Source organism: Acanthisitta chloris, unplaced genomic scaffold (assembly GCF_000695815.1).
Source record: "Acanthisitta chloris isolate BGI_N310 unplaced genomic scaffold, ASM69581v1 scaffold8025, whole genome shotgun sequence".
In the NCBI taxonomy this organism is placed as follows: domain Eukaryota; kingdom Metazoa; phylum Chordata; class Aves; order Passeriformes; family Acanthisittidae; genus Acanthisitta; species Acanthisitta chloris.
Window position 1 is genome coordinate 1 of NW_008673101.1, and position 13,163 is coordinate 13,163.

A 13,163-nucleotide genomic window follows, 5' to 3' on the forward strand; every position below is an offset into this window, starting at 1 on the left:
GTGGGCATTGATGGGCCGAGAGGAGGCGGCGGGTGGTGAGGGGAGTGCTGTGAGTGTGTGAGGGTAAAGGCGGAAACTTCGCGCCGCGGTGTTTGTTGTGGCCGCTGCTTTGTTTTGTCGAGTCAAGCGCGAAGTCTGTGCTTATTGGAGGACGTGAAGGGGAGAAGCTGCAGTTTCGTAACGTAGAGCGAGGAAGCGAAAGGGTGAGGTGTTCCACGTGTGCGCTGGGAGATTTAGGGGAATCTACTGTAAAATACTTCTGCTGTGAAATACTGGAAGCCTTAATTATTATGTTTCTTTAGCGGAAATAAAAGGAGCACTAAATATTTAATCTCTTTTTCCCTTTTTTTTTGGTGCATAGTGATAAGATCTGAAGGGGCCTACAGAGAAGCCGGAGAGGGACTCTGTTAGGAGCTGCAGTGAAAGGATAAGGGGTAATGGGTTCAAATTGAAGGAGGGGAAGCTTAGGTTAGATATTAGAAAAAAGTTTTTTTCTATTAGGGTGGTGAGACACTGGCACAGGTTGCCCAAGGATGTAGTAGAAGCCCCGACCCTGGCAGTGTTCAGGGCCAGGCTGGATGAGACCTTGAGCAACCTGATCTAGTGGGGAGGTGTCCCTGCCCATGGCACTCAGGGTTGGGACTAGATGGTCTTTGAAGTCTATTCCAATCCCTGAAAATTCTGTGGACAAAACGTCAGGAGTTATGTGGGTAGGCTTAAGAAGTGTTATTTGCAGAGAGCAGTCATGTTGTTTGTTAGACCAGGTGAATGGCTGAGGAAATAGCTTTTTCCATAGGAAGTTGTGGCACATGTAGATCAGGCTTAAAAACAAGTAAGCAGCCACTTCTCCCTGATCACAGGTCAAAAAGCAAATAACCAACCACAGCAACAAAATGATCCTCCACAAAGTAAGCCAAAACCATGTCAGTCTTTGGTCTGTACTGACTGCTTAGAACTTGCAGCCTTAAGAATGTTCTTAGGAGAGATGCTAAGAGGTAGGTTGAACACAAAAATTATGTTCTCTACTAATGTAATGTGACTTCCCAGTCATAACTGAATCCTTTAAGAGACTGTTCAGAAGTTTTACTCTCCTGAGAGTTTTATACCACTGCTCAGTGTTTATGTGGTGTAGGTCCTGTTCTAACTCCATGGGCCTTGTGGAATGGCATTTGGGAGAGTTAAGGAGTTGTGCTGTGGTGGTAAGAACCAAGGTTGCGTTAGAGATGCAGTGGCAGAAGTAGGTGACTAAAGCTTTAAAGGGAATAAATGACAGGCAGGAGTGGATGCCAGGCTTCTAGATATGTCACTTTTCATCTGGTTACATTCATGACTTTCTACATCATTTTTCAGGAAAAAAAGTCACAGATATGATAAAGATGTGGGGGAAGTCAAGAGAGAGGAAGGTTCAGTGACTTGCGCATGGTTATAAATCAAGGCAGAAATATCAGAAAGAGAAACATGACCTGTTTTCCCACTACTGTGTTGTATTTTTTTTCTGTCCTGCTCTGTTTTTGGGATGAGTGCCAGAAGCTGCATCAGGGTTTTGCAAACAGAGCTGAGCACGTGCTGTGGTGAGGACAGTGGGGGCTCTGGAGTGAAACCTAGTAATGTACTCCTGGAACAGAGCGAATGAAGTACTGAGATTTGTAATAGCTTGTCTTTAATGTTCTAATTCACTGTTTTAAAAAAGATAGGTGTCATAAAGCAGTGGATTTTGCAGGCAATGCCTCTCCTCCCTACCTGTAGTAGGGATATTTTTGGGGTTGAATGAAGTGCAGTTGTGTGCTGATCCAGGTACAGTTTTCCAGATGAAGCTATTTGGGCGTGTGTGTGTATTTATTTATTTATATTTTATACAAATGGCTGTGTTTTTCACTACTAGTTAATAAGCTTTATTCACAAATTGTATGTTTGTATTTCTCAATAGGTCTGGGATAAAAGTGAAAACGGGGATTGGCATTGCACTGCTAGCTGGAAGGTTTGTATGCATAAAAATTAGACATAACCATCATTTCTCTTTTGTTTTTTTGAAGAAACATGCTTTGTTTTTGCTGACTTGTAGAGCAGAAATATTTTTGGTTTGTTGTAGATTCTTTGTGTCTTGTGTAAAATACTTCTGCTCTGCTTTTGTGAAATGTGTAATGCCTCTCACTTGAAGCCGAGGCTAGCATGCAGCCTTCTGTTGGAAAGCTGCCTTCATTTTTAATTGAATGTTTCCTTTTTGCGTATCGTAAGACTTAGCAAAAAAATGAAAAAATAAAAGGAAGAGGTCTGGCTATTAAATGTTATAACATCTGACCTCTTTTTTTTTCTCCAAAACCTTTCGGAGAACTGTGGCATATAGAGACTGTGCTTCATCTGAGTAATTACTGCATCAGCTTTTGAGTTGTCCTTAAACTTGTATTTAAGAAGGACCAATATGCAATAACCCTTGTAAATGGAAATGCAAGCGAAGCTTTTGAATTCCCCTTCTCTATAAAAAGAAGGTTAACTGGGTATGAAAGAGGAGCTTCGTGTTAAAAAGAAGATAAGTAATGCTCTGCATATGCTTTTGAAAAGTACAGGCAAGCTAGAAGTGAGCAGGGTAATGACTGAAAATGGAAAACAACTGTGCTTTGTGCATCAGGGCAGAATCTTGGTTTGGAACTTAAAGTAGTAATAAATATTGCCTTGAAATATTGTAATAATTGCCTTTTAAACACTAATAGCAATAAAACTTTGCAGTACTGATTGGAATAAAGAAATGCAGCAGCTGCTGTGTAAATTCATATGGAATAACATTGGTTTCAAAGGAACAGCCTTGCTACTTCCTAGAATTCCCTTCTGCAGAAAGTCATGAAAATGTATGGTCTCTTGGACTAATGCATGAAGTATGCTGCTCTACATTGTTTTGATGTTACCTTGCAGACACACAGTGGATCTGTGTGGCGTGTGACGTGGGCCCATCCTGAATTTGGGCAGGTCCTGGCTTCCTGCTCGTTTGATAGAACAGCAGCTGTATGGGAAGAAATAGTGGGAGAGTCAAATGACAAGCTGCGAGGCCAGAGTCACTGGGTGAGCCTTGATTTTTTTGCTGTTAATGTAGAGAGTTCCTGATTTTGCCTATGTTTTGTTCATTTGTGGCAATATTCCAACATCAAGGAAGTATTTTTAAAACATTTGGGGAAAACAGCTAAATGATATCAGAACTTTGATACCGCTGTGAGTAGATCTCTTGATGCTTGAAATTTCATCATTACATTGATCTGATAATGTGTCATTTCTCCAATTCGTTGGTGTACAGAGATGATTATTTTCTTGACAGAAGAGGTAAGTGATCCTATGAAGTGGTGTTGTCAGACTTTGATTAGCCATTCTTAGGGAGTAAGTTTTTGATGAAAGTTTCTAGCATTTCCTCCAAGAATCTCTGCCTTTCTTTGCAGGTAAAGAGGACTACTCTAGTAGACAGTAGGACATCTGTTACAGATGTGAAGTTTGCTCCCAAGCATATGGGTCTGATGTTAGCAACCTGTTCAGCAGATGGAGTTGTAAGGATTTATGAAGCTCCAGATGTGATGAATCTCAGTCAGTGGTCACTGCAACATGAAATCTCGTGTAAGCTAAGCTGCAGTTGTATTTCTTGGAATCCTTCAAGGTATGTTATGGAAACTGGGGTTTGCTTTATGGCTGTTTAAGTAGAAGAGTGAGTTCTGAAATTTTGTGGAATAAATCCTGTGGAGACGACTGGGTATACATTTGTGTACATCAGAAAGAAAGGTGCTGAAATTTCTTTTAATAAAGCAATTTGGCAGAGCCAGAGAAGTGTTACAGAAAGTCCTCCTGTGCTCTGTGAGGAAATATTCCCAGATTAATTATTTTTAGCAGCTAATGAGCTTAAAGAGCTACACCGTGTTCTTTATCTATCCCATGAAACCTAGCTGGGACTCTGATAAAGTGTTTATAAAGGGACAGTTCCTGTCTCTTCTTTCCTTCAGACAGGCGTTGGCAATAGGTGATAATTTTGACAACTCCAACAAGGAAATAGACCCTTGCAGAGTGGAGCAGAGTACCAGGAACCACAGGAGTCTTGCTAGCACAAATGTGAAGCCCAGGAGTTGTTCTTTTAGTGCTGTCCTCAAGGACCCAGGAATATGCTTAACCTTCTTGAACAGGACAGAATCAGAGAGGAGATTGGTCAGGTAGTCCATATCCAAAAGAACACATACATGCAGAGGTTCTCCTTTGCTTCCCGTCTCAAATCCTCCTTCAGCAATAACAGGAAGGGAAAAACCATTCAAGGCTGAACTGCTTTGGATTCTGTTCATCTCGAAGCACTTAATGGCTTTCCCTGTAGATGTAATTTTGTGTCCTGCTGATCCAGTTTTGTTCATTAGCAGCAGTCTGTGCTGGAGGTTTAGAGTACAGGCTCTTACTTTACTGCATGGGATAGGGTTAAAAGTTGATTTAAGAGCTAGAGTTCATCTGCATTTAGCTTGTGTAATCTGTTTTTCAAATCCCGAATTAAATCCCCCTAAATGAAGCATTAAAAGCACTGCAAAGAGTGCAGACTCTGCCATGAAACTTGTGGCAAATACTAGATTGCAGGTGCATATATAAAATCAATCCTCTCTGGAAACAACATTTTGAATTGCTAAATAATGTTTCCTAATGGATTTCACCTTAGTGTTTAAAAGTGGCCTTTCAAAACTACAGAATGGAAGTACTCATAACTCTGAATATCACTTAACTCGTGATTTTCTTGGTTATTGTTCTGTTTTCTTTATAAATAATGTGTTTGAAATTTAAAAATGGCTTGGTGTACTTTCTGTGGTATTATTTGTAAATTTAACAGTATTTGTTTTCACCTTTTAGCTCTCGAGCCCATTCTCCAATGATAGCTGTAGGAAGTGATGACAACAGTCCAAATATATTGGCTAAGGTTCAAATTTACGAGTATAATGAAAATACCAGGTATGCTCAATGACAGTACATGACATTTGTGGGACAAAGTAGTTTATAATGTATGGCCTTTTATTCCTGCCATTAGATATGGAGTGGAATAGTAAATAATAATACCTTAATTTTGTCTCTGAGCCATTGGATGGGAAAAGAGAGAGGTCTCGGAATGGTAACTGATCTTAACAGACATGATATTGATAATTTTCTTCTATTTCAGTGCAGAAATGACAGTGGTTTTACCAGCATTTTAAAGGGTTGAATTGTTTCTGTGCCTACCAATTTATATGCTTAATTTTGCACAAAGAACTAAGAGGGCAAAGTTGAAATTTGAACTGTGTTGCACTAGGCACTGTTTTGTTTGAGGCCACCCTAAAGTGATTTTCAGGGCATGATTGTCATTACGGAAAGTCCTGTGAAATGCTAGTGTTCTGTGAAAGTTCAGTTTGTATGGTCAAGGGTTCACAGAACCAGAAAAAGCCAGGAAGTGTGCACACCACCACTTCCAGTTAAGTGGTGACAGAGAAATTGTGTTTCATTGGGAGTGATTGGTGGGGGAACAGAGCCAAGATGTTTTGTGGATTTATGGCACAGACAATGCTCTCTGTGCATTAACAATGAAGTTGCTGTAACTTAGTAAGAAAATAAAATGCATGTTTGTCATACAGCAGAAGTGACAGATAGTGGTCTGCTTGCCAGTGCAGAAAATGTAGTAAGTTACAGAGGTGCAAATTCCCTTTAGATTCATGAATGGAAAAATCTTTTTATTTCTCTTTTCCAGCTGTGGGCAAACTTTCTTTTGTATTGGAATTCTTGCTTTGTTGCATGTTTTCACATACTGTTGTTAGTACCAACTCCATCTGATGCATTCAGTTTTTGAAGAAATCAGCTTGTAATTATTACTTAAATTTATGTTAAAAATATACTTTCATTTTTGCAAGTCTCACCATGTGTACTAAGCACATTTACTCTGATCCACTATGTCTGGTTCATATAATGTGCATCACTGGTAATTTTGATGTGAGTAAAGGTTCATTTCTTACGCTGTACAGGAAATATGCCAAAGCAGAAGCTCTGATGACAGTCACAGATCCTGTGCATGATATTGCATTTGCTCCAAATCTGGGAAGATCCTTCCACATCTTGGCTGTAGCAACCAAAGATGTACGAATTTTCACACTAAAACCTCTCAGGTGAGCTTAAGTGGAAGGTGGTTTGGTATGATGTGATCCATACTGTGTAGTCTTTTCGTAGTATCCTAGTATATGCAAGATTGGTTTTTGGCAGCCTGATTTTTAAGGTGACAAGATTGTGAGCAGGTGTATAATTTTATTTGAATACCTCTTAATACTCCTAGTCTAATACCAGTTGTTATATAAACTGCTTGAAAGATGTAGTCCTCTTCTTTTGTCATCATGTTCAAGCCCAGACCTGTAAACAGTTGTGTGCAGAACTGTCACTTTTCTCTTAAACAGGAAAGAATTGACTTCATCAGGAGGACTAACGAAATTTGAAATTCATATTGTGGCACAGTTTGATAATCACAACTCCCAGGTGTGGCGAGTGAGCTGGAATATTACAGGCACAGTGCTTGCCTCCTCCGGTGACGATGGCTGTGTTAGGCTCTGGAAGGGTAAGGTCACCCCCTGCAATACATCACCTCTGTAGTGTGCTGAACATACTGGAGAAATTTTACACAAAACATAATTTGGAAGTGAAAGTTCATTTTAGATTTGTGAGTAGTAGGTTATTTTTTTTACTGTTTAAATTTCAGAAAAAGGAAACACTTGGATGATTTAGGCTGCTGTGAATAGTTGTTACTGTACCTTGAAATATTTCCATCAGACTAGAGCTATATAAAATTGTAATTTTAAAAAGTAACGTATGTACGGCATTGCTGTCTTTTCCTGCTGCTAAACCCAGAAAATGTACATTGTCACAATGTTCAAGCAAACTGGCTTTTTTCTGTTTACGTTTCCAAAAGCAGCAACAAAACCACCAAAACAAAAAACCCCAACCCCACTACCAGTTTCCTTATGCATTCTTTGTTTCCCAGTATTTTGATAGTAGAAACTGAGTTTTAAATTGTGGATAGGCAGAGAATATGAGACAGTTAAAGGGCCAGATCCTTAGCTGTGTTTGCTTTGAAGTTCAGTTCTGGTTCACACCAGGTGTGTGGCAGTTGAAAGGTGTTTTCAGGGAAAGCTGAGCTTCAGAAGAGAAACTAACAGTTTTTATATATCTATATTTGCAGCTAACTACATGGACAACTGGAAGTGTACTGGTATTCTGAAAGGTAACGGGAGTCCGGTGAACGGTAGTTCTCAGCAGGGAATTTTTAATGCCTCTCTAGGTTCAGCCAATACAAGTCTACAGAATTCACTAAATGGATCATCTGCTGGCAGGTAGGTTAATTAGTAGAGAGACTGAATTTCAGTAAATAGCCTCTCCTCTGAATCTTCTTAATTTAGCTTTCAAGTGAAGTGTCATACTTCTACAAGCTCTTGAGTTTTGCATTGTGGTGGTGTTATGCCAGTGCTAAGAGGAAAATGAACAAAACCGTAATCCATACTGCATCAGTCTGTATAAATAAGCAATATAAACAACTATTTTCACTTTTAGCCCTTTCACATCACTAAACCCAACGTTTCTGAAATAGTTTCAAAGAGGGACAAGTTTCATTGTACTCCTGTGCAACTCAACTTTTGTTTTAGATGCATGTTTAAAAGTGAAGCAAAAATACCAGCAACAAATTCTGGGTTTCACTGGGATAATGTAGCAGAAGGGAAGGAGGAAAAGCTACTTCATAATGTATGGTTTCAACAAGCAAATGCTAGTGTTAGTTTGCTTGCATTTTTGAAGGTGTAGCATCAATTGAGTAAAAGTTTTGTGTTATTTTTTCAGTCTTCCTTATACGGCATTTGTGTTCTGGATATTTGCTTTCACCTCTGTTAGGTTTTTATTCTGTAATAATTGCTGTTTAGTAGGTAAAATTATCTGCCTCTTGTGAAAACAGATTTTAATGTATGCCCACAGAAATGCAGAAATACACTGAACCCTGCATTTGCATGGTGGAGTGTGTACAATCAGCTTTACAGGATTGTGAGGACTAGATGTGGCCAAATTCCATAGTAGCAGTTTCCAAGTTTGTGGACACCTTTATTTTTTTCAAATGCCTTGGGATAGCTTCTGTTTCCATCCATGTGCAGCTACTCAGGGTTGGGTTTTTTTCAGTTTGAAATGCTCAACTGTAAAGTTTGCTTTTGGAGAGTAGCAGTGCCCCCTTTCCTCCCTTCCCTTGGAGCAGTCAGTCCTGAATGGCAGTTGTGGCTTCCAGGTCCCTGCCTGTGTTGAACAGAGAAGGGCTTTCACGTTTTCCTCACAAGACAAATGGGAGAGGAGGTGGTACCGGGCCAGGTCCCCCTAAGAAAGCGTCTCAGAGTGATTTTGGTGATCTGGTTCCAGGTTCTACTAAGAATGTAGCAAAAAAAAAAATGCTGAAATGCAGCCCTGCCTTGGAAGTGCCATATCCAGAGCTACATAACTGCGTTTGCCTGGGCTGCTCTGGGGAGCTACAGGCTGGTTTATACTCCTGTAGCATAGGGTGTGGTTTCACGAGCTCCTTATTGAAGAACGTGCTGACAGCAAGACTATCCTACCCTACCCCACCCTGTTGGTTCTTCTCCTCTCCCTGAAGTTGGTAGTAAGCCCTTCTGAAACTGGTAGCATTGTTTTAGACTCCCACCATTGCTCTGTGTTTTGGAAGGGGTTTTATTTTGTTTGGTTTTGTGTTTTTAATCAATTTTTCTCAGTTCCAATTTGGAATTAATGTTTTGTTACAGAATTAAGTGCATGGCTTTGGAATTTCAAAACATACAATGTCTTGTCCTAGGATTGGGCCTTACTATAAAAAATATACACTGAAGTACATGTTTTCTTTCATAATCACGTTGGCTTGAATTGCATAAGCACAGTTGCTAACTTTTGTTTTAGTGTTAACACCTTGGTAAAGATTCATGCATTGGCATCTGACTAGATAGGCATGCTGCTCAAAATTTATTTTGTCTGTGACTCTACATGCTACGTTTCGGTATCTGTACATTTAAACACTTCAAACAGCTAAAGCAGAGACAGATAGGAAACATTTTGTAAAAGCACAATCACCAAACTGGATTTGTGCTCAAAATGTTAAGTTTCAGAACAGGTGATGTAGGTTGTTGGAAAATAAATCAGTAGGGCTATATTGTTATGTTGATGTAATTGTGTGTCTAGATTTATGATACAATTTCCATTCTCCATTTGTATTATGTCCTTTTTAACAGAAAGCAGAGCTGATACCAAGCTAACTGGAGTAACTTTGGTGTTTTGCTGCTTGTTGCATGCACACAGGAATGGAAAACGAACTCCTTTTTCCCCTCCCCAACGCCGTTTGACCTCTCCCAAGACACCAGCAGCCTGCTAACTACTAAATGCTGTTCAAAAAGTCTTTTAAAAACACGTTGTGTGCGTTTTTTGTACTAGCCTGCACAGTTGGTTAGTGTTGGAACTCCTGATAGAAAAATACTTGGAGAGGCTTCTTGTTTAGAAAAAAAAATCCATAAACAACCCACTCAAACCCCAAAACTTTTGTCAGAACATATTTTTTGAAAGCTTGTGAAATTAAAAGACTAGTTCATGATTAAAAATGGGAATTTTTGTCCTTGATTGGGATGGGAGGAGGGAAGTGACCGTTATAACAACTTTGATTAAAATTGTTTTGATAACTAATTTTGTTTCACATTTCGTCTTGTTCAGCTAATTAAGATTCCTAAACATTACAAGGTTGTAACTGCTTTGTAATATATGCAACTGTTAGTTATAAAGGAATGGGAAAAAAACTGTTTTGACAATTGTACAGATGGTAGCTTTTAGTAGCTTACTATTGCTTCATTTATGCCTTGGGATGACTTCAAATAAATGTTTTGTAAGTACTGTCATACTTTCTTCATCCTAAGGGAAGTACTTTTTCTGCGTATTTGTACATTCCTATGGTAATAATTCCATGGAGTAACTAAAATTCTCTAAACATAGTATCCTTAAAAAAATGCAAACACATGAGCCATACAAAGATAGAAGCCAAAATGCAGCTTATTGTGAGTTGTCCTATAATTCCATGAATTATTAATAGCTATTCCTTTATGTAAATCCACAGAATTGTAAACAGGACAGAGAACATCTGTAGGTACCTAGTGTAGTTATACTAAAATGCACAAGTGTTACGGGTAAGTTCTAATAAAAGCAGCAGCAAAATGACACGAAGTGGCTTAATTCCGAATCTTGCGTTCACCAGGAATCTTAAAGCTGCTCTGAGGACTGCAGAAATATGTACATACATACAAAGACTCTGTTTCATTGGAAGTAGTTTACTCTCTGTAAATGTGTATTATTCATGTAAAAACAATGGTGTTTTTACGTCTACTCTAGAAACACTGTGAAGTTAATCTGAATTAGATGCATATGCAGAAAATGTACTTGGACAATATTTAATGTATATTCTGTGTCACGAGCGAAGTGTCACTGAAAGCTGTTAACAAGTCACAGAGTTTCTGGGAGAATGAAAGCCTGTTCATAGCTGTGCTATACTATCCTGATCTCCAAAGCAGTCTGTTCTTCTGTAAAAATGTACACTAGGACTATTACTATGGTATTCTTTTCTATGAATTTTGGTGGAGAAGACTGTATTATTTTGCTTTAAAAAACAGTTTCCAGATTTGTCTTGTTTTGAATTACAAGCCTTGATTTCTGCTATTATGTTCTATTGGTTTTGGCATGGATATACTAAAGCCTTTTTTTTTTCCAGCATGTCTTTTCTCCCCTTTGGTTCTCCTTGTATTTACTACCTTTTCTCTTTTTTTCTTGTTTTGTTTTTTTTTTTGTTTTGTTTGTTTGTTTTGGTTTGGTTTTTTGTTTTGGTGTTTTGTTCCTTTCTTAATTGTTTCAGGTATTTCTTTCCCCCTCTGGATTCCCCACGGGCTGGATCGAGATGGTCCAGTCATGCCCAGCTCCTTCCTCCTCCTCCTCCTCTGATAGAGCAATCTTGCGATGCTGACACTGCCAACCTCCAGTATCCTCACCCTCGCAGACGATGTGTATCTCGGCCTCTTAATCTATTACCTGAGAATGAAGGGGTTTAACATGTTACTTTAAATAAACTCTGAAGGGCCTTATTCTAGTGTTTGTGGATGCTTCCATTTCTGGCTGCCTTTGTATTCCTTCTCTTGTACAGATTTTTTTTAAAGATTTGGGAACTTCATGCATGTTTTGCAAAACAAACGACAACATTTAGAACATGTTATTTTGTGTATCAAAGGAACATTTTAATTTGCACCCTTTGAACTATGGCAATGCACACAAACAGCGTTAGCCACAAGCTCTTGGTGGAGTAGCTGACTTCAGTGTGCCTGTCCTAGTTTCCTTTTTTATTTTTTCTTCCTTTCAAAATCAGTTTAGTATGGTCTTTAATTTTTTCTTTTCGTATATTGCACTGACCTGTGAAACATATTCTCAAAATTAAACTTGCCCTCAAGAAGTTGTTGAGTACAGGATGATGCTGGATCAACTCGTAAAAGAACCAAAACCATTCCTGTGTATACTGCAGCAAAATAACTTCGGAGTGTTTGGTTACTTAAGAATTTTACATCTTGCTGTATAAATATTTAAATTTTATAATTGTGGTTGACTAATAAACTTGTTCTGAAAGGTCTGTACTAGTTGGCTTTTTTTACCAGGTTCCTGAAGAAGGTTTTGTTGGTTCAGGTGTCCATTCTCCTGGCTCTGCTCCTGTGCAGACACGTGCCATTTTGGATGTGCAGCTGCAGATTGGATGTCTCTGCCACAGGGTGTGCTCTGACTTTCCTCGTGGGTGTGCAGAGGCTGCTAGAGTTGTTGGGTTTCGCATTATAGTTCCTTCTTGGATATTGAATTAATCAGGACATTTTGAAGAAACGGTGCTGACTGTAAAGATGTCACTGGACAGACAGTACTCGGTATTGTTAGGGAGCAGCGTTATAGTACAGGATATAATCTCTGACCTTGTTCAGCAGATCTTAGGGTGAGGAAGGATACAGGAAGACCTCTGTGCAGCAGAAACCCAAAGTGTTATAGTGTGTTTCCATGTGCTTCAAATTGGCCTATGCTACTTCCTGGACTAGCCGACTAGCATAAGGTAAAGGAGAGAGCAACTTGCATACTTACCAAGTGACAGCATCTTCCTGTGAACTTGTATTCTGAAAACGTTACTTGCCAATGGCATCCTGGCCTGGATCAGGAACAGTGTGGTCAGCAGGACCAGGGAAGTGATTCTGCCCCTGGACTCGGTGCTGCTGAGGCCACACCTTCAGTACTGTGTGCAGTTCAGGAGGGATATTGAGGTGCTGGAGCAGGTCCAGAGAAGAGCAACGAGGCTGGTGAAGGGACTGGAGCACAAGTGCCATGAGGAGAGGCTGAGGGAGCTGGGGGTGTTCAGCCTGGAGAAGAGGAGGCTCAGGGGAGACCCTATCACCCTCTACAACTCCCTGAAAGGAGGTTGTAGTCAGGTGGGGGTTGGTCTCCCAGGCAACTGCAGTAGGACAAGAGGGCACAGACTGAAGCTCTGCCAGGGGAGGTTTAGGTTGGATATTAGGAAGAGATTTGTTATGGAGAGAGGAATCAGGCATTGGAATGTGCTGCCTGGGGAAGTGGTGGATTCACCATCCCTGGAGGTTTTCAAGATGAGACTGGATGTGGTACTTAGTGCCATTGTCTAGTAACGACAGTGGGGTTGATGATTTTTTAGGTCTTTTCCAACCCAGCTGATTCTATGACTCTGAGCTCACAGGTGATGAAGACTGTGGGGCGCCCATTGAGATTTGCAGCATACCCTCAGCGACCACCGCCTCAATGAACTGCGCAGGGGGTGGAGACGTGATCCTGCTTTTCGTAAAAAACATACATGTATGAATTCTGGGTAATATGACGGTTACATAGGATTTGCTGAAATATCAGCCGTCCTGTTTAGACCCTGAGGGGCGCGTATTATTAGGAGGAGAGCCCCCCACGCACCCAGCGCTGTCATTAACCCCTGACCGCCTCACGCTGCGAGTCGCTGCCTTTGAACCGAGCTGAGGAGAGCAATGCCGCGGATCCACCGCCCGCGTCCCTCGCCCTATCGACATCCTCCTCTGTCGCGACGCAGCGATCCCTCCCCTCCC

The 13,163-nt window shown here is 40.2% G+C and overlaps 1 protein-coding gene across 1 annotated transcript; it reads left to right on the forward strand.

Annotated features, from left to right (window-relative positions):
- Nucleotides 1-1,927: 1,927 nt before the first annotated feature.
- Nucleotides 1,928-11,664, forward strand: SEH1L (SEH1-like (S. cerevisiae); the record flags this gene model as incomplete). Its single annotated transcript, XM_009074781.1, has 8 exons — nucleotides 1,928-1,978; nucleotides 2,908-3,054; nucleotides 3,423-3,634; nucleotides 4,852-4,950; nucleotides 5,988-6,128; nucleotides 6,411-6,568; nucleotides 7,190-7,340; nucleotides 10,916-11,664. Coding segments are annotated over 8 exons (1,152 nt in total), but the record flags the coding sequence as incomplete, so codon positions are not given.
- Between the last annotated feature and the right edge of the window lie 1,499 nt (nucleotides 11,665-13,163).